This window comes from Podospora pseudocomata (genome assembly GCF_035222375.1).
Source record: "Podospora pseudocomata strain CBS 415.72m chromosome 2 map unlocalized CBS415.72m_2, whole genome shotgun sequence".
Lineage (NCBI taxonomy): Eukaryota > Fungi > Ascomycota > Sordariomycetes > Sordariales > Podosporaceae > Podospora > Podospora pseudocomata.
Window position 1 is genome coordinate 1,840,373 of NW_026946365.1, and position 23,769 is coordinate 1,864,141.

At 52.4% G+C, this 23,769-nt stretch overlaps 9 protein-coding genes across 9 annotated transcripts; 6 read left to right on the plus strand and 3 right to left on the minus strand.

Moving 5' to 3' along the window:
* Positions 1 to 3,261: 3,261 nt before the first annotated feature.
* On the plus strand, positions 3,262 to 3,681 carry QC762_204170 (uncharacterized protein; the record flags this gene model as incomplete). The annotated part of the gene is made up of 1 exon (XM_062887309.1): positions 3,262 to 3,681. The coding sequence occupies one exon, from the start codon at positions 3,262 to 3,264 to the stop codon at positions 3,679 to 3,681; it is 420 nt and encodes a 139-aa protein (XP_062747115.1).
* A 1,421-nt stretch (positions 3,682 to 5,102) lies between these two features.
* On the plus strand, positions 5,103 to 5,624 carry QC762_204175 (uncharacterized protein; the record flags this gene model as incomplete). Its single annotated transcript, XM_062887310.1, has 1 exon — positions 5,103 to 5,624. One exon carries the CDS (start codon positions 5,103 to 5,105, stop codon positions 5,622 to 5,624), a length of 522 nt encoding a protein of 173 aa, XP_062747116.1.
* A 1,534-nt stretch (positions 5,625 to 7,158) lies between these two features.
* On the plus strand, positions 7,159 to 8,590 carry QC762_204180 (uncharacterized protein). The gene is made up of 2 exons (XM_062887311.1): positions 7,159 to 7,756; positions 7,843 to 8,590. Exons 1-2 carry the CDS (start codon positions 7,414 to 7,416, stop codon positions 8,052 to 8,054), a joined length of 555 nt encoding a protein of 184 aa, XP_062747117.1. The 5' UTR covers positions 7,159 to 7,413; the 3' UTR covers positions 8,055 to 8,590.
* Positions 8,591 to 10,179: 1,589 nt separating this feature from the next.
* QC762_204190 (uncharacterized protein) lies at positions 10,180 to 12,085 on the plus strand. Its single transcript, XM_062887312.1, has 2 exons — positions 10,180 to 10,992; positions 11,107 to 12,085. Exons 1-2 carry the CDS (start codon positions 10,951 to 10,953, stop codon positions 11,395 to 11,397), a joined length of 333 nt encoding a protein of 110 aa, XP_062747118.1. The 5' UTR covers positions 10,180 to 10,950; the 3' UTR covers positions 11,398 to 12,085.
* Positions 12,086 to 12,235: 150 nt separating this feature from the next.
* On the minus strand, positions 12,236 to 12,850 carry QC762_204200 (uncharacterized protein; the record flags this gene model as incomplete). The annotated part of the gene is made up of 1 exon (XM_062887313.1): positions 12,236 to 12,850. The coding sequence occupies one exon, from the start codon at positions 12,848 to 12,850 to the stop codon at positions 12,236 to 12,238; it is 615 nt and encodes a 204-aa protein (XP_062747119.1).
* A 1,268-nt stretch (positions 12,851 to 14,118) lies between these two features.
* On the minus strand, positions 14,119 to 16,827 carry QC762_0035330 (uncharacterized protein; the record flags this gene model as incomplete). The annotated part of the gene is made up of 6 exons (XM_062883278.1): positions 14,119 to 14,497; positions 14,556 to 14,775; positions 14,836 to 15,155; positions 15,221 to 15,314; positions 15,387 to 15,890; positions 15,952 to 16,827. 6 exons carry the CDS (start codon positions 16,825 to 16,827, stop codon positions 14,343 to 14,345), a joined length of 2,169 nt encoding a protein of 722 aa, XP_062747120.1. The 3' UTR covers positions 14,119 to 14,342.
* Positions 16,828 to 16,883: 56 nt separating this feature from the next.
* On the minus strand, positions 16,884 to 18,837 carry QC762_0035340 (uncharacterized protein; the record flags this gene model as incomplete). The annotated part of the gene is given in 3 exon segments (XM_062883279.1): positions 16,884 to 17,204; positions 17,303 to 17,771; positions 17,776 to 18,837. Coding segments are annotated over 2 exon segments (348 nt in total). The 5' UTR covers positions 17,330 to 17,771; positions 17,776 to 18,837.
* On the plus strand, positions 18,746 to 19,861 carry QC762_0035350 (uncharacterized protein; the record flags this gene model as incomplete). The annotated part of the gene is made up of 2 exons (XM_062883280.1): positions 18,746 to 18,817; positions 19,673 to 19,861. 2 exons carry the CDS (start codon positions 18,746 to 18,748, stop codon positions 19,859 to 19,861), a joined length of 261 nt encoding a protein of 86 aa, XP_062747122.1.
* An 8-nt stretch (positions 19,862 to 19,869) lies between these two features.
* Positions 19,870 to 22,764, plus strand: QC762_204220 (uncharacterized protein; the record flags this gene model as incomplete). The annotated part of the gene is made up of 5 exons (XM_062887314.1): positions 19,870 to 20,152; positions 20,213 to 20,443; positions 20,504 to 20,747; positions 20,820 to 22,151; positions 22,230 to 22,764. The coding sequence occupies 4 exons, from the start codon at positions 19,870 to 19,872 to the stop codon at positions 21,343 to 21,345; spliced, it is 1,284 nt and encodes a 427-aa protein (XP_062747123.1). The 3' UTR covers positions 21,346 to 22,151; positions 22,230 to 22,764.
* Positions 22,765 to 23,769: the final 1,005 nt, after the last annotated feature.

The window sequence follows — 23,769 nt, forward strand, 5'->3', positions numbered from 1 at the left end:
CATAATACGTAGCCGCGATCGAAGCCACCAACTGATGGGGATAGGACGTTTTGCCTTACTCACGTGGATGGATACGAGCGTTGTTTGTTTACTAACATGGATACTGGTCACGAATTTAGCCCTTTTTCCCTTTTCTCAACGGTGGAGGCTGTTGCCACTTACATTTACAATTGTCTAGGCAAGAGAGAGAGATCATGGAATATGTCATGAGGGAGGAAGAACAGTTTGATGTCGACGACAAAACATGTCCAAGAGATACGATAATAAGATGAAAGAGAAAAGGAAAGGAAAGAAAAGAAAGAATCATCTGTAAAACAAAGGGCCCTGGCCTGACACTGAAAAAGGGAGGCAACCAACTAGCCAGCATCTCCCTGGCCCAGGTCAAGCTTTGTTTGATCTTCCCGTCCTGCTCTTCCCCTTCACTCCCCAACCAGCTAAGCCATCAATGACATCAACATCATGAATCCAACCCCCGTCTCTCACAGACGGAATCTCGCCAAGCAGTGGCATACCTAGACCATGGTCTGATTTTCGAAAAGCCTCCTTCCTATCCTGATAAGATCCGCTTAAGTTTTCATGTCCGCCGCCGCAACACCAGGTGGGAGTCAAGGGGGTAGCGTGGTTGATAGTTCCTCCACCTCAACACCCCACCACGGGTCGCGTCCACATGTCTGTGTGAAGTGATGGCACAAAGCTGAGCCATGTTGTGCCACAGGACTTTTGGCAAGCCCTCTTCTCCATACGGAATTCAACTGGCGCACGCCATCTGCCGCCTTCCCCGGCACATCAAAAAATCCATGGTAAATATCCCACCTGGAAGCCCACTGTCTCACAGGGGTTGTGATATCCAGTCGGGTTTTTGCTTTCGGCGGAGGAGGTGGCTGGGTTGGGATTCGCTACACTTACGGAGTACTACTTTGTCGTTATCAATCAGTCACCCACAACATATGTTGTATGCAGTGTCGATCTCGATAGGGCCAGGGGTGCCCAGCAGCCGATCCCCCTTTAGTGCTGATCATGAATCTTGACGCGGGCTCTAGTCCCAAACCGGCAAAGTGTGAACCCCACAGAAGCACTGCTTCTGCATTTTCGAAGCACTGGCACTGGCAACCGGAGGTGGCTGTGTTGACTTGAAGCTTTATGCCTCCCCTCATCGTCAGCACCAACCCCAGCCTGCGAAGGAGCAATCGATGACGTTCATCAACATGATACTTTTTTCCCGCAAAGAGGCTCGAGACATTGACGCCTCACAGCCTCAGGAGCGCATGGTTTGGACCATGTCCCTGTCCCTGTCCAAATGGTCGCGACGAGACATCTTCTCCGCCTTTTGCCCATCCACTGTACTTTGGTAAATAGTGGCGGTGCACAGCAGGCTCTGCTTCAAACAGGTCTGCACCTGAGCCTTTTTTGCTGCCGTCCCTGTGTCGCGTGTCGCATGTCGGATATCTTGCAGGTCTCAGTCGGGGGTTTGGGTTGGTAGGCATATCGAGATTTTTGGCATGCGGAGGCGGAGCTGTCTTGGAGCATGTGTCAACCCTAGTTCTCCTGAGCCTTGTGCGTGTGAGCAAAACAAGACGATAGAAACCAAATAATCGGATGCTCGGCGAAGTCCTCTTCAGCTGTGGGTAGCTTCGTGCGAGTATCGGGCCTGGGATTGTCGTTCAAAAATACCCGAGGCGGCGCAAGGTCCCGACCGTTCGGAGCTGTGTGCCGGAGCTGCGGAGCTATACCAGCTGCTTCTTGGAGCTATCGGGTCCGCGCCGAGACCAACTGCAACTCCACCCGGCGCCCTGATTGGAGCAACCCTTGTCTCAAGAGATCTCCCTCTGCCGATGACAAGCTTTTGTTCGTAAATCTGTAAATCGACGTTCCTGACAATACTTCACCCCGTGGACCAGCGCTTGTCTGTCTCAGCTTTGTGTCACGCTTGTCTCGAGCCCGCTTCCAGCACTGGCCACGTTTTCTGTACAACTCCATCTACCACAATCCTCCATGAAGCCGGGACTCGTCTTTGCGCACGGGTGGTATAGGCGCCACGTGCGTTCACCGGCTGTAAGAAGCGTGCTGCTCGTGGTAGTTGATGACTTGGGGTTGAACAATGCCGTAGATGGCTGCCAATAATTGGGACCCAGACTGCTGACGCGACAGATTGGGCCCCTCATGGCGGCCATACTTCCTCATTCTGTTTGGGGCATGTACACCGTCTTGACCTGTTGGTCACTTTCTGGGAATACTGTTCCACTTGTCAACTCCAATGGCGCGAGAGGTACTCAGCCTCACGGGGTAGGGCATCAAGACGGCAAACTCATGAGCAGTCAACGTCATTCTCACCTATCGATGCCTCCATCGAGAGTCCTATATAAGACGCAGGTCGTCCTCCCTGTGGAGGTCGATGTGATCTGCATCAGCATCACCAGCTTCCCAAGTCGCCTTTGTATCCTCACTCGCCTCCATCCGCATCGATCCTTCAAACAAACATCATCAACACATCCACCACGAGATCAACGGCGGCCCACCTAAAATTCCCACTTGGGGCTAGAACCAGTTCGACTCCGCTCATTACCAACCAACTCAGGGCTAGACTGAACTGTTGCCTTCTGAACCTCTCTTCTCTTTGAAGGCTTTGGTAAGATACTCTGTCAATAGAGATCTAGCGGCCGAGCTTTCTCCAAGTTGGTGGCGGACAACAAGAAACCATATTGACTGAGACCTTGTCTACAGCTTAGGCTCTTTTACTTCGAGTTCAACAAAGCCCCCTGTGACAACGTGGATATTGACTGGCTGGGCCACCGGCTTCACTCAAGCCTTGAGACAATTGTGCAACCATCAACCACTTGGGTGCCAATTTAGCAACGAAGATCACAACTTCAGCGAAAACGCCATATAAAAACCGCCTCCGTATCCGCTGCACAGCAAACACAGTATCAGTTCGAATCTCCACACAATCTCGCCAACAGTCTCCGACTTGTCTCTCAATCCCACAAAGCCAACTTGGCTGACTGAAAGCTCCCTCTGGCGAACGCTGCTTTCCGAGACAATTGCCTGATATTCCCTTTCCCAGCACCAAGTCTCAACATTCTGAAACGGGTTTGAAAACGCACACCCGAGATCTCTGTCCAGTTAAACCACTCTCGGCTCCATTGACTTCAAAGGAGGTTCGGATACGAGATACCAAGTCAGCTCAGGACAGGCGCAGTAAAAACAGGCGCAATCCGTGTTTCGGCATCACCAAACGCAAAAAACAAGCAAACCACAGACAAGATGTGTACTTACTTCTATCTCCATCACCACCACATGCCACCCTGCACCCGCAACATCGACATGGTGGTACACTACAGCTTCTGCCCCAACTCCACCATCGACAGTGCAGGTGCTCAGCAGCCGTGCGACAGCCCGCATTTTGACAACACCCAGAGCGTCGACTACAACGATCCCTGCGCCTCCGGTGGATGTCTCGTTTCGGCCGACTGCACCTCGGGCGGCTGCCGTCTCGAGCAACTCAACGGCCGTTGGGTATGCTGCCAGTGCAACGGCCGCGGCAATGAGTATCGCTGGTGTCGCCACCGCATGCGCAGCAGCCCAGATACCTTTTGCTACCACGTTTGCTGTAGTGGGTGCAAGGCCGATAACAAGTCATCATCGTCGTCGAGTTCCAGCTCCAAACGCAAGGGTGCCAAGTAGGTCGGTGATAAAACTGAAGGACAGGGGCAAATTAGAACGTTGTCATGACGATATGAAAAGATGAAAAGATTTGGGTAGCCGAAGGATTTTGGAAGACTGGAAGGAGAGCAGAGGGGAAGCTCAGGTCAACCTTCGCAACTCCGGATGAACCTCTGCGATAAACCTAAAGAGACCTCACCCGGCCCGACTTGACGGTGTCACCGCCGACACCTGTTTCTTCTTTCCGTCCCCTACCCGTTCTTGTTCCTGAAGACCGCTTGGGAGCGACAAATGGCGGCCGATGGAAATGTTGGGGCACGCGTGACGCGTGGAGGGCCCCGAACGAGGGGCCAATGTGAATGACCGATCATGAGATTTGGGCGCTAGGTTTTGACATGATTATTTTTCTTTTCTTTTGATGGATCTCGTATGAGCTGGCCGGCCGGTGTGGACTAACGGCAACTTGGCATCTGTAACCATCTCGGTGTTGTCGCGTGTTGATAGGCGAAAGTGCCCCAAACCCACCCACCATTGAGACCTCAACCGGCCAGTGCTGTAGGGAACTTCTCAAGATCCCTTCGGCAAGATTTGTGTATCTTTATCTTTCTTCGTGTAACAATAGCGGGCCGGATCTCCCCTTGAGGAAGGCCCAGGTTAGTGACTGCGATCAAGCGATGAGGCTTTTAGTGTTTCACAGATCCTGCTGGTATTCTCGCTCGCGTTGGTTTCCCGAACCGACAGGTGAAGCTGCTTGATTCGATGGAGCAGAGATAGATTGAAACCAGGAAAATTGCTTGGTCAGATCTGTTGACCCAACTGGTCAGTTCAATCCTCTAGTTCCATGCGGTATCCAAACGAGCTTCCGGTTTCTGCAGCCATGCTGCTGGCATCGAGGGTGGGTGGCCCGTTTGGAAGGCCGCCCCCACCCTAATGACCACAGGTATTGACATCTTGCTTGAATATTGAATGATAATAATGACTGATTAGTATCCAAAAAGGGCCGGCCGTCCCGGGTGACTTCTTTGCCATGGAGTCCTACACCCGGTCCAGAGGCATCAACACAGCGCATAGACAAACGGGAGGCCACCAGAGAAGTCGTTCGGAATGAAAACCAGATTCAGTAACTTTGGAAGAAACGATACAATGACTAGTTTCGTTTCGAAGAACGCTATAAAGAAGATGGAGAGCGTCCGCCGCTTGGTGGTTGAAGTAACGAGGAGTATGGCGTGAGCGTCCTCTGATAAGCAAGCAGCAGCCCGGGTAAGAGAAGTTGACACCCCTGAGGCACTCTTTCGGTGCCTGGGATGCATTCTGTGGCCTCGAATATGGCACTAACGATCCAGGTCTCAAGCCGAATTCAAAAAGGAGCGATCCACAAGCCCCCTCCCCTCCCCAGCAGACACGACTCCAGACTCGACGACGTAGGGATCCGCGGCTGCGAAATGTGTCATCAGGTAGCCTATACCTTGCCGTGTGAGCACGTCAAGACGCAGATAGTCTACTGTGCCAATGCAATCCTCGAAAATAGTGCCGAGGGGGGTGAAGTCCAGGGCAGCTCTGCGGCCCGATCTTCCTCGTCATTCGCAAAGCCGAAACACAAGAAAAAGCCAGTTTCTGAGCCCTCGAGGTCCGATAGGAAGAACCAAGGCTCGGGGTCGCCGAAAGCCATGTCGTACAAGCAACCCTGCGCCAACTTGACAATCCAGTCCTTGCCATACCCGATGCCGCCGTCTTTCGCAGAAAACCCCGACTTCTTCACGTCATCCCTGCCATCCCCCAACTGCCCACTGTCTGATTGCCCATTCGGAATGAAAGGCCGGTGTTGGACTTGTTGTTGGTGCGGGAAAGGCGAGAATAGAACTGGACGTTGTGGGTGCGTGATGCTTGTCGAGGGGAATATGTTGCGATGTGAACACTTGTGTTGTAACGAGTGTGAACCGACTAGCATAAGAGACAGTGTGTAGGACTGAGCAGGGAATCTGCATCAGGAAACCGGCGAGGCTTTCCTCATGTCTATGGATTCGTTGGATCGGGATAAAATGGTACGATGTGTGCATGGTAACGACAGCAGATTCCCTCCTTGCTTCCCAGCCGGCTTCTCATGAAATAGCAGGTGACCCATGTCTCTCGCGCCATGTATTCCAGTTCAGCCCGTTCATTTTCCGAGGAGACGGGTATCGAGAGGGCGTCTTCCGACCTAGCCAGGGAAGGGTCTAGGGGATATTTGGAACAAACCCAACTGTTTGTAACGTTGCTTTCCTGCCAGATCCTTTCAGCCGTTGAAAAGCCTATGTGTTGAACATGTCAACGACTCAACCTTGACTTGACGCAATCGTGGTTCAAGCGTGACAGACATCCGGATTCCGATCGAACACCTTGCAGCTGATGGCTTCGTGAAACTTGCAACCGGAAGATATTGCCCTCTCTGGCGCAGATCAGATCAACGTGGCGCGCGGCCTCGGATCAGGCATGATGCACATGGACGATAGTCTCGTCTCACCACTTGCCCACCATAAGCACTTCTCGAAGATCTAGGGACTTTGGTGCGCGTCTACGCTGCATACGCGGAATCATGAAATCTCTCCGCTGCAAGACATGGCTGGTTGAGAGATGCCCTCCACGACGCTTCCCACCCATAATGTAACTGTGATGACGCTGCAGATAATGCCAGGCTGCCAATGACACAATCTAACAGGCTGACCGATGAGTTAATTCTCGATAAAGATCGGAAACAGGACGTGTGATGCTCACGACTAGCTGCAACCATGCGCTATGCGTGTAATATGCAGCCTGCACTATCCAGGGCATCCAGAAATTGGCCGGGGGTGGGGGGTAGTAACAGACAGAGTGTGATCGATAACCCAGCTGGACCCCTATGAATTCTCGATGACCAAGGTTGTGCGAAAATGAAGAATTGCGTTGAAATCTCGAAGAGATCGAACCTTTGACCCCGTATCCGGGATGCAATGGCAAAGTGCCTGGCAACGTACAATCGATTACCAGGAGCCTGGTCGTTGGGTCAGATCGGGCAGCCGGGGGCAGGGGTTTCAGCAAACACTGTGCAACGGTCGACGTTGGTTGTTGTTCTGATTGGTTGGTAGCCCTGTACGAAGAAAGCAAGGCGAAGCGCCGCAACTTCACACCTCCGGAGACAGGCCCGGAGATGAAGTAGAACGCTACAGGCTGGACAGATCACGGATGATTGTCAGGCTCCCCTGTGGGTGAATTCGTATCGGGAATGGGAGTTCTGAAGGTAATTCGAGGAGACGGCTGGCCACCACACAGTCTTCTTTTCTTTTTTCCAGAAGGAGGGTTGTCACGCTCACGATCGCCACACCCTCATGAGGCGTCAGGAAATTCAAAGCCAGATCGTGGTGGCGGTCTCGCAGTGCAGAATCATTTGTATGACTGGAAGTCACAAGGAAGGCGGCCAATAGATGGGCCTTGTCGAGTATCCTGAAGAACTAAACAGTCTCGAGATGGTGTCCATGACAGTCTGGGGGTGCCGAAGGTCTTCGGGATAGGGAAAGGTATAAGATGACGGATACCGACATCTCTTCCTCATGAGTGTAGGCGTACACAAACCGAGATTTGTATCCTGAGTGACCACCTGTCAGCCTAGACACAACATCTCGTGGGCACGGGACAGAGCGGCTCAGTCGAAGACACACCTTTCACACTCAACTCCCTCTCAAGCCCTCTCTTGATTTGAATCTCAAAGCACCTCTCGTGCTCCCACGTCCAATATCCACCATGTGCCACGGACATCCGCATATCCACGGCTGTGGCCACCAATCTATGACATGGCATTACTGCCCGTCAGCCCTGATCGACCTTGAGACGGGGTACGAGACAGCGTGCTCCAATGTCACCTTTGCTGCTCCCCAGCCATCCAATGCCGCCTGTGTGCTGATCAATTGCGATTACCGCAGTGGGGGCACAGGGTGGACGTGCTGCAACTGCGGAGGGCGTAACACGAGCGGGTGGTGCAAGAACATGTCACCCAATCCCAAATGGGAGAAGAACACGATCACCAACGAATGGGAATGGATCGAGACCTGTGACCACGGGTGTTGTCGGAATTGTGCCAAAGACTGTACGTCCTGACCCCCTCCTGATAACCCCCCCGTATTCCACTGTTCCACGGCCAAGCCCCAGGTGTGGTTCCTGACACGCACCCAGCCTCGAGCAACTACGGCGAGCCCAGCCGCAAAGACGGGAAGAGAAGTAAGGATTCTCGAAAACACCGCCACCGAACACAAGGAGAAGCCGGGTCTTCTTCGGCAGCTGATCCTATGGCCTCGTACAACATCACGCTGGACTACAGCAGCAAAGAGTCGAGGGGATTGTCCCGGAAAGAGGGAAAGTCGTCCTCGGGACACAAGAAGAAATAGGCGAAGATCCATGGCGAAAAGCGGAAGGCAAGAGGCGAAAGGCGAGTGTTGAATTCCTGTACCATGTGTTTATAAGAACATGTATATTTGTACCATAGCAACTTGGGCTCTCAACGGGCCCAAGCACGGCGGTGTTTTTTAGAGCATTTTCATGGCACATAGCTAGGCATGGGAAACAGGATAGGGACAGGAAGCAGAAAAAGATCAAGGGCTTACATGATGGAGCATGGAGTCTGGCGGTGACCTGCACAGAAACGAGGCGGGATTAGTGTGTTCGTTCTTGGCTTGCTCTTTTGGAGTTTTGAATTAACCGGGGGCCGGTTCCTTTGTGCGTTGGGGCGGCCGGCAAAGCCTGACGGAGGTCGAATCATCGATAAAAGGCTGAGGTGGAGATATAATGAACGAAGAGATGACTTGATTCTTGGTGACTCATGTGTTTGTTCCAATGGCAGGTGATTACTGTTGGTGACTTTGAAAACAGTTGGCTGGCTCATGCCAGTAAAAGATGGCCGGTCAGGTGTAGGTAAGATTTGAAGAAGGAGCGGTCTGCCATCTGTTGATATATGGGCACGAGCGAGTGGTGGGTAATAAAAGACCGAGGGAAGGACCTCTGGAGGGTCTGGGTCCCGTCTGGATGAGCTTAGGTGGGCGGGCAGCTGAGAAGGCATTCCAAGATGGGTGGTATATAATACGTACTATACAGCCGACAGTTTTCGGCATGTTGTGCTTCGTGTGCAACTGGAAATAGAACGGTGAACACCCACAATCTAGCTACCAAGATCGAACCAACCCTGTCTCGGGTCAGGCATCCCTGCATGGGCATGGAGCGACTTGTGGCACATTGCTCTGAGGTTGTGAATCGACGTCGCCGAAGAGATCGGTGTTGAGTGCCGTCATTTCACTTTGATGCCATGGGAAATGAGCCGACTTTATGGACGAGCTTGTGGCGGGTGTGGTTAACGACTGGCCACGGAAGGGTCTAGATTTGCTCGGCCAGCTGCATACCTACCTGAGCCAACCAGCTTTAACGGGATTGGGTCCGATGTTCATGATAGGGAATGAAGCTGTCTCAAAACATGGCGCCACCGACAACATCGTATGTCTACATTTTTGATCAGATCGCAACCTAGCAGTGATGAGAGCTGGGCATTCAGATCAGGACCGTCAGGTGCCCTGGGCAAGCTCACTTTGTTGCAAGACACCTACCTGCCCGTCACCTATCACATCTTGATCTGTACCTATCTGTACAACCGGAACCATTCCGTTACACCACATTGCCGTCGGTGATTGAAGAAGATTCTTTGCATTTGCTTTGTTCGACTGCGTCAGGTCCATGGAACCGACGTTGAATATGGCTGGCGGAGGTGGTCATGTGACGAACCATGTCCTTTCTGTATTGTCTGCATATATCTACTCCTTATAACACCAGTGTCGGGTGCCATAGTATAGCAGCCTAATGTCTCTCGTCAGTACCATCAGTCTCGATGTGGTGTGCTTGTCTTGGGACATGTGGAACAGGGTGACATGACAGACACCTAGTGAATGAGCTGCCTTGTCCTCCCTCTTGTGCCATGGAAAAGTGATGGCCAGTTTTGACCCCTGGTGAGCTACTTTGTGGTGTGAGGTTGCATTCCCTGGCTGCCGTCGGTCTCGGCGGAAGGTTGACTCTTTGGCTGTGTGACGGCGTACCAACGGGTAGCACCCAATGCCACGTGCCAACCATCGGTTGATTGCAGCCGATGACGGCAAGGCAATCGGAGAGCCGTTATCTCTCTGCCCTTTGTTCGGATGCGGACGCATGCGATTTAAGCTGTCAGATTGGCATCTGGTGCTTTGACCCGAGCCCAACGACGGTTGTGTAAACCATGGTGCCACACGGCGAAAGCCGCCAGGTCCTTCGGAGCAACTTGCCTGATATTAAAACGTCCGACACTGGCCCCGTGTGGAGTCTTGACCCTGAGCAATACCTACTTACTGTGTACCACCATAAGGTATTGTGCAGTGCACTGTTGCGGCACAATTGCAGGCCTGTACAGATGATACGGAGTATTTAAATATCGGGTTTATATCGATACTGATATCTTGGACCTATTCGTGCCATTGAGCAATTGTTTGGTCAAGCTGAGTACGGGACTTGTGGGGACGGGCATTTGTGATTGGTGTCGCATGGGTGCCCCATCACCCAAAAGGCCTGGACCTCTGGTCTGAACAGACGCGCTGATCATGCTTTGCACGTGTGGTGTCTTTGACGGCAGCCAGAACGGGCCACCTGGACCCGACAGGCAGGTTCCTTTGTCCGTTCTTTACCGTCTTGATCATCTCAAAGAGCTTCAGCACGTGGTTCTGAGGATGCCGTGGTTGAGATGATTCTTTCATGGCATGGGAAGAAGGAGTGGGTGGAAGTGAGGATCGGCCCCTGGCCCACAGCCCACCCCGACAAGGCAAGGGTGATGGTTGGAGGGCGCGGAGCGAAGCTGCAAGTGCGCGGGCCACCCACCTACGAGCCACATGGTTACCCGGCACTGTAGAAGTTCAGAGGTGCCTCCCGTTTCACCATTTCCATTAAGTTCCCCTTTCCTGATTCTCTGCCCGGCCTGGCCCGTTTCTGCTTTTAGTGCCTCTCTGTCTCTGCCTCACTTAACCAAACCACTTTCCACCTCCATCATCCCAAGTGACAAAACAACCAACCATACACCAGACTTTGCACCATCGACTCCCTCCACGTCCTTAGTGCCCGTCTTGGTCACTGTTGCAACACGCCGCCACTGAAATACCGATCGGCATTTCCCACCACCGCTCTTTGTCCTTTTTCGTCTTTGTCGGCGTTTCACCTTGCGACAAGGGCTCCAACAAAAAAACAATTGCCCCGGGGTTCTTTTTTCGCCTTATCGCCAGCATGTCCCTCGACTCAGCCAGTCGTCCCATCATGGCTCCATCGGTACGTCTGTAAACCTGTTTATGCCCGTCGGTCCGTTGACGTTGCATCCTCATCGCCTTCTCTCCCAAACCTTCCCGCAATTCACTAACACTATTCTTTCCCCCCTTATTACAGGAGAAGCGCTACAGCACCTACAGCATGGCACCCTCCGACGCCCCCACCACCCTCAGCACCGACAGCATGACTGCCGAGATCAGGCCCATCGTCGACGGCCTCGAGCGCCTCAAGAACCCTCGCCTCGCCGACCAGCGCGTGTACCTCAATGAAGAAAAGACTACCAACCTCCAGAAGCTTGCCCTCAGCGCCAAGCTCGAGCGCGCCCTTGACCGGAGGATGAGCAGCCAAGATGCCGTCATGCGGCCGCGGAAACCATCAGTTGTCGTCACCGAGAAGGAGAAAGCTTGAATGAAGACATGCGCGACAACGACAGTCATTTGTTGAGATGGAGAGAATGGGAAGAAGGCCAAGACGATGGAGGCACGCATCAGCGGGTGCGATGTGGAGCAGCTATTGCAATGCCCGGTCCACGCCGTGTTTCCTCGCCAAATTCGATGCAGGAACCGCCTCGAAAACTACACCATCCTGGCAGCCATCAACTGGAGTCAACATCAGAAGAGAGGAGCAGTCATTTCATCATCAGCGCGCGTTCGGGGGCCAGCTTGGGAAACTTTTCATTGTTATTTTATTTTCGTTCGTGTTTTCGGTTTTGCGGCATTGGCATTGTCGATGTACTGTCAGGAAAGGGGTGCTGCTTCAGGATCGATGGGATGGTATGGGCAGCAATAGATATTGAGACGAGACGGGAGGTGATGTGGAATCTTGAAGGATTATTGCAGGATTGTGGCGTGGTATCATACTAGCCGTTCATCGGCTTTTGTCTGGGAAAGTGAGAGGTTATATCAGTGGGAAATGGACCAGGACTTATCGGTGGGCGTAATTGCAAATCCTCACAATTATATATCTCTTGTCAAAAAAAAAGAAAAGAAAAGCGATGCCTGGTATTATGTCCGTCTCATTCACTGCGCTCTCTGCTTGCCCTGAGTTCTTGTCGCCTGAACGCCTTGGTGAACTCCCGTGAAACGATGTAACGACAATCAAGAAAATAAAACAGACAGACAGCCAGCACCACTATGCTGCTGTCTCTATCGCATCCCAGATAAGCTTCCAATGCCCTATCCTCTTGCCATGGCATCACCGATTCCCTCATACCGATTCCCTCATACCACTTCTCCCGTCAAACTCTCTAGTTCCCCTCCTTCGCAATCCTCCCCTCAATCTCCTTCAACAACTCAGCCAACTCTTTCTCCTCCCCCTCAAACTCCAACGCCTTGGCCACCGCCCCCCTGGCCTCTTGCAACCTCCCCATTTCAAGCAGGCACTTCCCCCTCCTAAACCAAGCCTTCGCATTACCCTGGCTCTTGGCAGCCACGCTCGCCTCTGCATCCACCGCCGCCTCTGGCCAGTTACCCAGTTGCATATGCGCCTGCGCCCTGTTGCTATACAGCGCGTGGACCTCCTCCCGCACCAGCTGCGACGGCTCCCACGGGGCCCGTGTAAGCGCCATTTGGAGACCGAGGGTGTAGAACTTGATTGCTTCGGCGTGGCGCCCCTTGCGATATTCGTTGTTGCCTGACTCGCGAAGCTTGGAGACGTTGGCTGAGCGCTTTGGGTTGACGGGCATGGGGGGAGGGGGGACGATGTGGGGGGGCTCGATTTGGGTGAGGATGGTTCTGTGGAGATTGTTGAGGGCGGCGAGCTCGGCCTCAAGGGCTCGCGAGGAGGGGCCGAGGGAGGAGATGGATTTGGATTTGGGGTCGATGGTTAGGGGGAGGAGGTGGAAGTGGTCTTGGTCAGACATTTTGGCTGCTTTGGTGGGCGTTTTTCGAGGTTTAGGAGAGTTATTAGCGGCAGTTTGTTTGACGATGACGAGGATGGAGGTTTGGTGGGCAAGCAGAAGAGGAAAAAATAAGCTGCGAAAGTTGAGGTCGTGGTTCTGGTTGTGGGTTGAGGTGGTGGATTGGCTTGGACTGGTGAGAGCTGTCGAGAGGACACTTGTGCCAGTTGGGGGGACTTGGCCTTCAAAGTGAACCGTGGCTTTGGCAGGCGGCGCGTGGCCGGACAGCTTTCCCCAGAAATTCCTTATCTCTTATCGGGGAGCCAACGTCGATTCCTGATTTACCTAGGGTAGTCGATAAGCCAAGTTAAGTTAAGTTGGCCCTCAGCTTAATTTGACTTGCCGCTCAGAGCTTATATTTAATTTGAGGTTTTTACTAGCTTAATTTAGCTTATAAATATAAGCTTTCAATAGTTTCTCTATTCTAAATTTTAGTAAAGTAAAGCTGAATGAGCTATTTTTTTAAAAAATAATTTTATAGTTTTAAGCGTTAAATTCCCTACAGTATTAGGCTTCTATTGATATGGTGAAAAAACGCACAAATACAACCAAGACACCACAAATATACCCTCAATAGATCCCTGAATAAATACACCTGCGTGACAGTGGCTCGCTTGCAGGCCGCACTTCACGCAGGACAAAGAAACGACACTATGGGCTCGCAAGCCACATAATAAGCACCGGAATAGCCTGATCAGAGGGCCAGAATTGCCTGCACGCGTGCAAAGCTCAAAATTCGAAAGAAACAAAAGTCGATGTCCTGTCTAAAATAGAATGTCCGAAGCAGACCGCTTATATACAGGACCCCCGAATCCTCCGAGAGCCCCACTTCCTTACTCAAACCCTCAGGCCTGTGAGCCACACCCCAAACCAGTGGTGTCTTGGTTGTATTTGTGTGTTTTCTCACCATTTCAACGCCTATACAAAACAGAGCAAAATCAGCCACCGGCCTACCGTAGGTGCGGGTAGCTGTAGGCCCTCAGAGCCGCTATTTCCACAGGGCATTTATAGGGCTTTTAGTAGCCTAAATCCAGAATTTAGGCTATTTTAGGCTACCGTAGCGTCCGATGCAGGGCTTCGAAGTTGACTTTGTACTTAGTGGATCCTTGAGGGTGGCGGGTAGGAATGTTGAGGCCCCATTTTTAACATATACACTAGGCATAGCTTTTAAAATATAGATTAACACACATTAGGTAAAAGCTCTGGGTCTCCTCTTGCAGACCCAAAACCGGAGAACGCCAAAACCCAAACATCATTTTGACCCTTTTGTTCTCCCCGCCCATGCCATTGCATGGTTTTTGTCTCGCACGCAGATTCTCATCATGTCATGCCAACAATCAAAAACACAAATGTTACTCACTCCGAAGTCCTCCCAAATATTTCCCTCGGCCAGGCATAGCCAAATCAAATCACTCGTAAATCAGTAGTCATCCCTCTGTAAGAAACCCATTCGATATCATTGCTCGTTGCCCACGCTCGGATTCACAGTCGAAAAAACAACGGGGGGCTTCCATGAGCTCGTCATAGACGGCTCTGAGACAAACATTAGAGATATCCAGTACAGTTCATGTTCCCAGCAGCCCTCTTGTGGCGTGCTCGGGATTGAAGTCGCTGGCAATTGTCAGTTGGCTGGCGTTGGTGTGTTTACCGGGCAAATGGGCTGACTTACTTTTGTCTTTGAGACAGTCGATCGTCCCCTTCAAAAATGCAAGCTGGCGAGTATCGAGATATTTGATGGCCGATTTTGAGACGCTCCCGGCATCCCACTCGAAATTCATCAGATCACAACGCTTGAAGTAGGTCCAGTACGCCAACATCACACCGGCACCATGCTGGACGTCTTCGACGAACGTTGTAAGCGGGTGGTCTCTTGGGCCGTAACGTGTCTCCTAGAGAAAAAGTTAGCAAGGAATGCGCGCTGAAGCAGAATAACAAAGGTTAGGCTGTACCAGAGGCCGCCCTTTCGAGTTTTCCTTTGCATGACGGTACCGATCTTTGCAAATGCAGGCCACATTGTGGAGAAACAAGAACACAACCAAAAAGGCCGTAAACCATGCATCCTTCGAATCCTTCCAGAGTTCGGGACCCGAGCTGAGAATCTTTTCGAACATGCTCAGAAATTGTGGCACCTGGCTCTTGAATACCGTGTGATACCGAATGCTGTCAAACTGTGCCACGATCATTCGGGGAATGTACCTCGTCTTCAGCTCCCTCGATTCCATCCCCAGTGACTCTTGACCGCAAATCCATGCCGAGCCGGTTTGGTGTCCTGGCCAACAGTCTGTTAGTGGCATTCATCAAATTGGCGCTGGAACATCACCAGGAATTACATACGAATCGCAAACCAAAGGCGAACAGCTTTTAGTAGAAACTCAGTCAGATCTACGCTTTTCTTGTCCCGATTTTCTTCTCGGTTTTGTTTGTGCCGCTGCAAGACAAGAGGTGAGTAATCAGCTTTCAGTCCAAATTCAAGTCAACTGAAACGTGGGGGTTCTCGTACCGATGACTGCCGAAGATGCTCCGCGATCATGGAATACATATCTTTGACGAGATCATCAGAGTCCTTGGCCGAATCTTCCAGTCCCTTGATAGCATTGGCCGCGATGTAGTGTTGAAAGGCTCGCCCGTGTTCCTTCACATTCACGAGACCGTACGCCGGAATTCTGATTCCATCCCTACCAACAAAATTCCGGACGAGCTGATCACCCTCGACTGCCCTGAACGCCCGCACTTTGAGTGTCATTGGCGTTTCGCAGAGCCCTTGAGCCATTTCAATGACCTTGATGTGATTGTCTGCCCAATCGTTCGCCCTGATGTTGATCAACTGGGTATGATCAAATCGCTTCGTGTAGCCCAGCCCCCCATCTCGCTGCAACACCACCGAAGCCAGCTTGTAACGAAGACACGGGAGGTTATGGATAGTCTTTTTGGATTCCCTGCGCACCTTGAGACAGGTGACGCAAGGTGCCAAAGGGTCATTCGGGTTATCCACATTGGGAAGACACTAAACACACCAGAGATTAGATTGTCATGCTGTTGTTCGTCATTGCATTTTGTTTACTTACCCTCACTCTCTGGTTATGACATCGTATGCAGGCCCGCATGGTCCTGGTATCGGAGGTCTGTTTCCTCAAATTCTCTTTCTGCCGTTTCCGTCGCTGTTCTTCCGGTTCTTCCAGTTCGGGTTCTTCTTTGGTCGCCAGCCCTTGATTGACAGCGGCCGCTGCGCCTTGCTGAGTGACGTCCAACATCAGTGCTTGCTCCACGGCGACCCAGCCGCCAACAAGAGCCGTTTCCATAGGTACAATGATCTGTTCATCAACATCCTGCACCTCTGATTTCTGAAGCTCATCCCAGGTGTGGCCATTTCCCTCTTTTGTGACATGCACATATGCACTGCAAATCGATGAGGCTTCGGTGTCTGGCAAGTTGCCAGGGCTAGCTCTCAAGGAACCACTGTCGACCCTCGGAAGACAATATGGAAAACGATGCTCTTGGGTGATTTCGACACTGCTACCAAATACCCCATCAGGATATGCTGCCTGGGCGTGAAATTGCGATAAGTACGCATGTTGCCCCTGGGCATTTGTTGGGTCCCTCGAGGTCGAATGGGCCCCATTTAGTGAAGGCGGCGGCAGGCTATGCGTGGGTGTAGAGCCGGACTGAAAGGTGCGATGGAAGGCCTCCGGGAAACAATCTTCCTTCTGCGGTAGTGGCAATGCGACACTTTCCCAGCAATAGCGAGACTGACCAAGCCCGCCATTACCGGTATTGCCTGGCGGCTGGTGTAGCGACTGAGGTGCTGGGCGGCCAGGCCGCGATTCCCAATCTTCGGTTGGATTCACGTATTGCGTAGAAGAAACAGGCTGGTTGGTGGCAAGTCCCATGGGCAGCTCTAAAGGAACCTCACCGACGTATTGGGGGACATCTCCGCCACCCATTGTGGAATTGTCCACTATCAGACTAAAGAAGGCTCCGTGTTGGTCTATGGAACACGTCAATCATCACTGCCCAACCGGACCTTGGATTGCAACGCCATCTCGTTCGTACCTTGCTTGTAGTCGTACGGAGACCATGTAGGAACTGCTGCGCCGTCCAACCAGTTCCCATACCCATGCAGGTTTGGGGCAAACGTGGGGTGGTGGTACAGGGAGCCGCCATAGAGATCACTATCTTGTGACGGGATCAGGCTGAATGGATTGACCGGTAAAGTCGGTGTGATCTCGTCAAGTATGGCACCTAGCTGACGGCGTTTCTTTGGCTGGCGGGTATCTGCATCTATCGGACTGCGGCAGCGCGGCGGCTTCGACAACCCACCCTAAGGTTCAGTAAGCATCCAGAACTATTCTCGACAAGTTGCAAGTAGGACGGCACAGAAAGATCAAGAATAAAGTGAAAGGAAAAGGGAGTATTTACAGTCGGACGCAAAAGTGGACTCTCCATCCTGCTCCCCTCACCTACGTGCCCTCGCTCGTTGTTTTTTGCCTCCCCAGTTTGATTCGGGATACAAAAAACGGTTCTATCAGAATATTGGTTCGCCAAGTCAACCTGATCTCACACAATGGCCCAGGAAAGATTCAGCAGGAGCAAGATCTTGCCAAGGCTATGGGTGCCGTGGTCCGGAGCCTTTGATCCCAGAATTTGCTGCCACCACGATGAAGCCGGTTGCAAATGCGGTGTCAGACAGATCGGGAGACACGGGCAACAGTCTAGTAGACGCAAGAACAACCAACTGAGACCGGGCCGGATAGTGGAGGGACTGCGCTCGGAAAGGATTGGTCGGCACGAGAAATGCCACTGCAAGCGAGACCGGCGAGATGTCAAGAGGGCGAGACTTGGCCGGATTCAATTCGAACGCTGTGCAACACCGGCCCGCTTTCACAACCTGCCTGTTGAACAAGACAGCAGCAGAAGCCTGGCTTCTCGTCGAGTGCAACAAAACCCTGGATGGGTTGCAGATGCGCCGTCAGCATGCATCCACACCCCTGGGAACTTTGAACTCGAAGACTGCGGCTGGTGGGTTGGCGGACTGCCTGGTGGGTGAGGGGGTGCCCAAAGGGTCGTGTCGTGAGACGCAAAATCGCACCAAGGAAATACCAACTTTCACCAGAATTCTGGTGTGACCTGCCCCGTGTCTAACCCAGTTGGTCAAACAGGACTGGGTTATGTGCTATCCGTGGGGAGGGGAGGGGGGGCGAGACAGGGTACGACGATGTCGAGAGGTCGGATATCCTTGTGTTTCGAAACACCAAGTGGAGGCCGGGGAGAAAAGACCCTGGGGTGACAGTCCCCTGCGAGGCAGGTGCTGTGCTCCAGACCACAAAAGTGTGGTGATACCTTAGACCGTCCTGCGAACAGGAAAGGCCCAGAGATAGAGATGAAGGCTTTGGGGCAATCTTGGATGGAACGGGGGAAAATGGCGAACAGGTGATAGTGATGAGGGCGGAGGGAAGAGGTGATGCGGTCACGATCCACGGCCCAAAATCGATGTCGTCTCCCACCTCTGTCCAATCATCGGCAGTGAGATGTCTTGCAGCAGCCAACAGCTCGCCTACCGTGGGAAAGAGGGGTTAGCAAGTCTTGAGACAGAGAATTCCAGGCCTGGGCTCCCACGCGCTCCTCCTCTTGTTGAGAGAGGCCACAGCAGCAACGACAGGGGGTCTCCATTGGGAACACAGTGCATGTATCATACAGGCAGCCATTGACAGGCCAGCCACAGCTTGGTTTTGTTGCACTGGACTGGATACAGTTGGAGATTTTCTCCATCATCACCCATCACTCCTTGGCTCCTCCCTTTTCTCTCCACAATCTACGCCTTGTTCGAATCGAGTCGCTCGTCCCGTCCCAGCGATACGGAAAATGGGATGTATCTCGCAGCAGCATCTGCGATCCCGCTCATTCTCCCAGAAACCCAGTGCCGACCTCCGCTTCGTGTGACGTGAACTCTGCCGAGGAAGCAAGGGAGAAACAGTCGCGTTCTCATTGGTGCGTCATAAATCACATTTCTGGCCACAGTGGTCAGCCAATCAACTTTTCTCGATCATTTCACACTCAGACCTGATCATCGTCACTTGCTCATCAAGAGCCTCATATTGACGGGTGCTACAGAAAACCCTTTCTATGAATCCCTGAGTCCCGTTTCCGGAATACTACCAAACGCTCGGACACGACTATGACAGCGGAACCATCCCGGGGCCCGGACGGTCCGTTCCTAGCCTGTTGTACCTTAGTCGAGATATGTTTTCATCTATCACTAGTGAACTTGGTTTAGTCTGCTCTATCCGCCCGGAAATTGGTGGGGACCCCCCAATCTCGTCTAATTGGGCCGCCAGGTTCTTCTCTCCCGTGAGCGGGCCTAAGCTCCCCTGCGTACGCCCTATGAGACTCCAAACAGAATTGTCGACAGATGTATGTGTCCGCAGGCCTTCGATGCCTTTTCCTTGAGGATGGGAGGTTAACGCCCGATGAGCGATATAATGCTAATGCTGCTAACATAATGACTTGATCCGAGGACAGCACGGCCTTGATGAGTATCATACAGCATGGACAATTCCGGGTAAGCGACTCTTTACCGTACGACCAACCTCACCAGGACCCCTTTTGCTTTCGTTCTATATCTCCGAACCGGTTCGCAGTTTTGTCCTTGGCGGAGCCAAAGTACATGCCACCTTTTAGGAAAATACCGCGCTTCTGGCGGCCCTATGTCTTCCCTTGAACGCCCTTCATGGTTGGCCATGATAGGCATTGGACATGAGGAGCTGATCATGCTGATGCAAGTTCCGACAGCTCAACAGCACACACAACTTCGGCACACCACTCAACATCGCTGCCGCCAACCTGCCTGAACGAAACACCTGTCCAATCGTCCCCCGCTACCGGACCCATGAGCCGTTGTCCGAATATGGGCTGGATGTGGGTGACCAGCCCAGGTTGTGGAAGAGCGATCGTCCACCCGGCGAGGTTGGGCTCGACTAGGTATAATAATGGCTCCTCTCCGTCCTCGGTGGAACCCAATGTCAGCCCTGGGCTTAGAACAGATTTATTCTCTCTCACTCTACTGGAAAAGCCAGGAATACAGCACATATTCTCTCAAACTACCAATGGATCAAGTTAGCAGCTTGTTTGGGCAATCTCGTGCAGGCCTGGGATGGTTGGAGCACCACGCCATGGCTTGGGTGCCTGAAGCCATTTCCTCGGACAGTTATGTTGTTGACATTGGTCCTCGGGGTGTTCAAGAGGTGCAAGAGGGACTGCAAAGGTTTAAAGGTCAGTGATGTGCCCCCGTTCTGTGTTGGGTGATGCTTTCATTTGCTGACGAATAAGCAGAGCTTGAGCTTGATGGTCACGAAGTCAGCCGTCATAATTTCCACCTTCCAACCCTCGAGGCGCAACTGGAGCAAGCCTGCCACGAGGTTCATCGAGGCCGCGGATTTGTCATCCTCAGGGGCCTCGATCCCCAGCAGTATTCAGTCGAGGACAACCTGATGATCTACCTCGGGATTGCTGCGTATATTGGGGATCAGAGAGGGTTTCAGGACAAGAAGGGGAACATGCTGAGTATGCTTTGGAATCAAAACAATGTGATGAACTGAACTGATACCTGCCTCGCCCACATAGCCCACATCACAGCCTCCAAAGACTGGAAGACACCCCCTGAGCTCCGTCATGGTATTCATACCACCAAAGGCCTAAGTTGGCACTGTGATATCGGAGTCGACATCCTCGCGCTTCACGTCCGCTCCCTCGCCGAGCATGGTGGGGACACATTTATAGCTTCATCGCTCACAATTGTAAAGGAGCTTGAGGCGCTATACCCACACGTCATCCAAAGCCTTCAAGAAGCTGCGTGGCCAATCCAAATGTCGGTTGGCACAATTTTGTCACATTTCACATGCGCACTGAGCCATCGCTAATTATATTTCCCGCTTATTAGCTCAGGCAATCCGATCCCCCGCTACATTCTGGCGCCACTCCTGCACATGGACCCTGAGAACAATCACATCATTTTGAGCGTTGACCCTGGGAGACTTGGTGTGCACCCATCTACGACAAGAACCGATGGCACTTCGCCAATTCCGCCCCTCACACCAACTCAGCTCGAGACCCTCCGCATCCTCAACCAAGTCGCCTCAAAGTATCGTCTTCGCCTAGACACAAAGGCTGGCGACATCGTCTTGCTCAACAACTTTGCCCATTTGCATGCTCGCGATGCCTACAGCGATCCCGGACAAGGCCAAGGACGACATCTGGTCAGATTGTACCTGCGTAATGCAGCACTGGCGCACCCCGTTCCAGAGTCTATGCGTGTCCCTTGGGAGGCAGCATTTGGGCCCAGGAATGGGGAGGGCCGATATCCTGTTGCTCCAGCTTTAGAATACACAGCACCTCGATACACGGCTGGTTCTGCTGCTTTTCCCCTGGACGACAACGATGATGTCAACGGAGACGGCGCCGCATGATTCGTTCGTTGCCAAGACGCTCACTGCCACAATCTCCCTTTGTCAGCCTCAAGTTGGCTTTGATTTTGAGCAACTTCGAAGGTGAGCTGCTGCCAGCAACACTCTCGCAACCTTATCCTCAATCTAACCCGGACTATCTGCGTTGGCCTTTGGTCATTTCACAAGCCAACGCTTTTGCACCCATTTTAGTGCAGGCCTATCATTATGTGGAATTTCTTTTGGTAGTGGTGGCCAGAAACTTTGTCTCAGAATGTGGGTATCTATGGAGGACAACGCAGTGGCCAAATATGTGAGGTTACAGTGAGCCAAAAGTCTAGCCTGATGGCGATTGCTAGTTTCATGAGCCCTAGGATGTCTCGTCGAGTACTTTTCGAATGACAAATGGTCCCCTGTTCATCACAGCTTTCCGTAATGTCTCGGCCATCACAGGCAGTCAAACATCCGTCATCAGGTAGGGATGCGAGCATGCCAACTGCATGCAAGCATAGCCTGATCACATCCACACAAAAGTTCAGAATCCGGAGGGGAAACGCCTCCTGTCAGAACGGGCCGAAGTCTCGGAAAGCAGCTGGTCAATTGTATGTGTCCAAGACATGGATGGGTACAAGACACCCCACGCTTCAGTGTCCATAACCCCTATTACTGGGTGATTGATATGATGGTGGATACTGTGATTGGGGAGCCGAACACGGGCAGGTACCAAAAGAGTCACCATAATCTGCAAGCACGGCGGCTGTCAACCATGAAATTCCGCCATAAAATGTAACAGTGGATGTCTTAACTGAAGACCTGGTGTCCATGAAGAGGTGGGTGCACTAGTACCAGGGCAAAGTGACAGACCAAGCATCTCGGACATGGTTCCGCTGACAACAGCATCACATTAGGCTCGAGCTTCTTCTTTCAGATATACTTGCATCAATGCGGGGGCCTCCATCCAGGTTAGGCATGATGGAACTGATGTCAGAACTTTGGGGCAGGAGGGCAGCCGCCCTCTTTCGCGGGTCTGGCAGCACTCACCCATCTTGACTTTGGCTACTGATCACCCCCAGCCCATTTTCGGCCGGATTGGCATGGCCATACAACTAGAGAGTGTGTCGGAGGCTGTTTCAATACCTCAATGGTCGGTTTACCGAGCATACCAATGGTATGCCTCATCACAATCTCCTACGGGTAGTACCGGTTTATTTTTCATTGCCTCTCCTTTGATCATCTGTCGAATGATGCCGCAGTCAGTTATCAGGAGAAACAGCATTTGTAACTCCTCTTGCCACGGGTCGTAGACCCGAATCAATCGACTGCTTCGGGTAGAAGGTATTCTGCCGCATATATCCGGGCATCACACCATGCTTCGACCATATCGAGTAGTGAACACTTCGACAGACGCCCACGGGCTGATCTCCCAACCGACTGTGTTGTCCGAGTCCGATTCGGTGCTGAGGTCCGTGGACACGTATCTGTTCAGCTCATCACTGTCTTTTGCCTCCCCAAGAAGCCCAAGACGGATGGGTGGACAAAGTCCGGCGGCAAACGGGTGTTAAGCACCAACACCATCAACTCCCATTCTCGCTATACTCGATCAGGATTGTTCAGTAAATACGCATTCAAGTTTATAGCAAGAAAATAGCTCATCGTGGATGTGTGGCACTGTCTGGGCAGTGCACTTGATGACGAACCGCTTGCCCTTTCCAAACCCGCATGCAACCAGACATCACGTATTGCGTGCCATCACCGCCAAGATAAAGCTGGATAGGTACCTAATCTGTCACCGGTTCCATGGTAGCTGGGTGCCAAAGGCTGATCCCAAGTGACAGGACTGTAGAGAACATGTCAAGTGGGTGTCCAGCATCGAGTACGAGAATTGAAGGGCCACAGAGTACCCTACCTCCGCGGATCAAGAGGAGACTAGCTGTTCCAACCAAGGATAGTCACGTTTGTCACGGTCAAGTCACAAAGTCCAGCCAGCCCCCCCACATCACGCTGCCTGGGCGGTTTGAGATGGCGCACGTCGCACCCCCCCCCCTTTATCTGATTCTGGACCACCTCAGTTCGTGAGTCCGGGGCATCTCCCCGTCGAATAGGATTACCTGACATGTCTGGCCTTCTGCCGATTACCTACCCTGTCATTCGACTGTCACTTAGACAGTGGAGCCGAGCAGCGGCTGCGGTAAGTCTTCCTGTTGGATCGGTTTTGGATCTTCACCCAAGCCTGAGCTACACTAGCTTAGGCCCCCACGATACCCAGTCATCCACTGAGCCGGCCGGCAGCATTATTGGCAACGGTGGGTGTGTAGTGTAATGGCTTCGAGTAAGATGGAGGCGAGGTGGGCGAGCAACTCGGAGAGTACATGCTGTTCTTAGCTTTACTGGCCCTTGGTTCCACGCTGACAGGATATCCAGCCACGTCTCATGGGGATTTCCAGCGGT

What these genes read in the sequence shown, in the direction of transcription:
- QC762_204180 (XM_062887311.1), top strand. Translation starts at nt 7,414, where the DNA reads ATGTGCCACGGACATCCGCATATCCACGGCTGTGGCCACCAATCTATG. An exon ending in TCGGAATTGTGCCAAAGACT is followed by an intron (nt 7,757 to 7,842) that starts GTACGTCCTGAC and finishes ACACGCACCCAG; the next exon opens with CCTCGAGCAACTACGGCGAG.
- QC762_204190 (XM_062887312.1), top strand. Translation starts at nt 10,951, where the DNA reads ATGTCCCTCGACTCAGCCAGTCGTCCCATCATGGCTCCATCG. An exon ending in GTCCCATCATGGCTCCATCG is followed by an intron (nt 10,993 to 11,106) that starts GTACGTCTGTAA and finishes CCCTTATTACAG; the next exon opens with GAGAAGCGCTACAGCACCTA.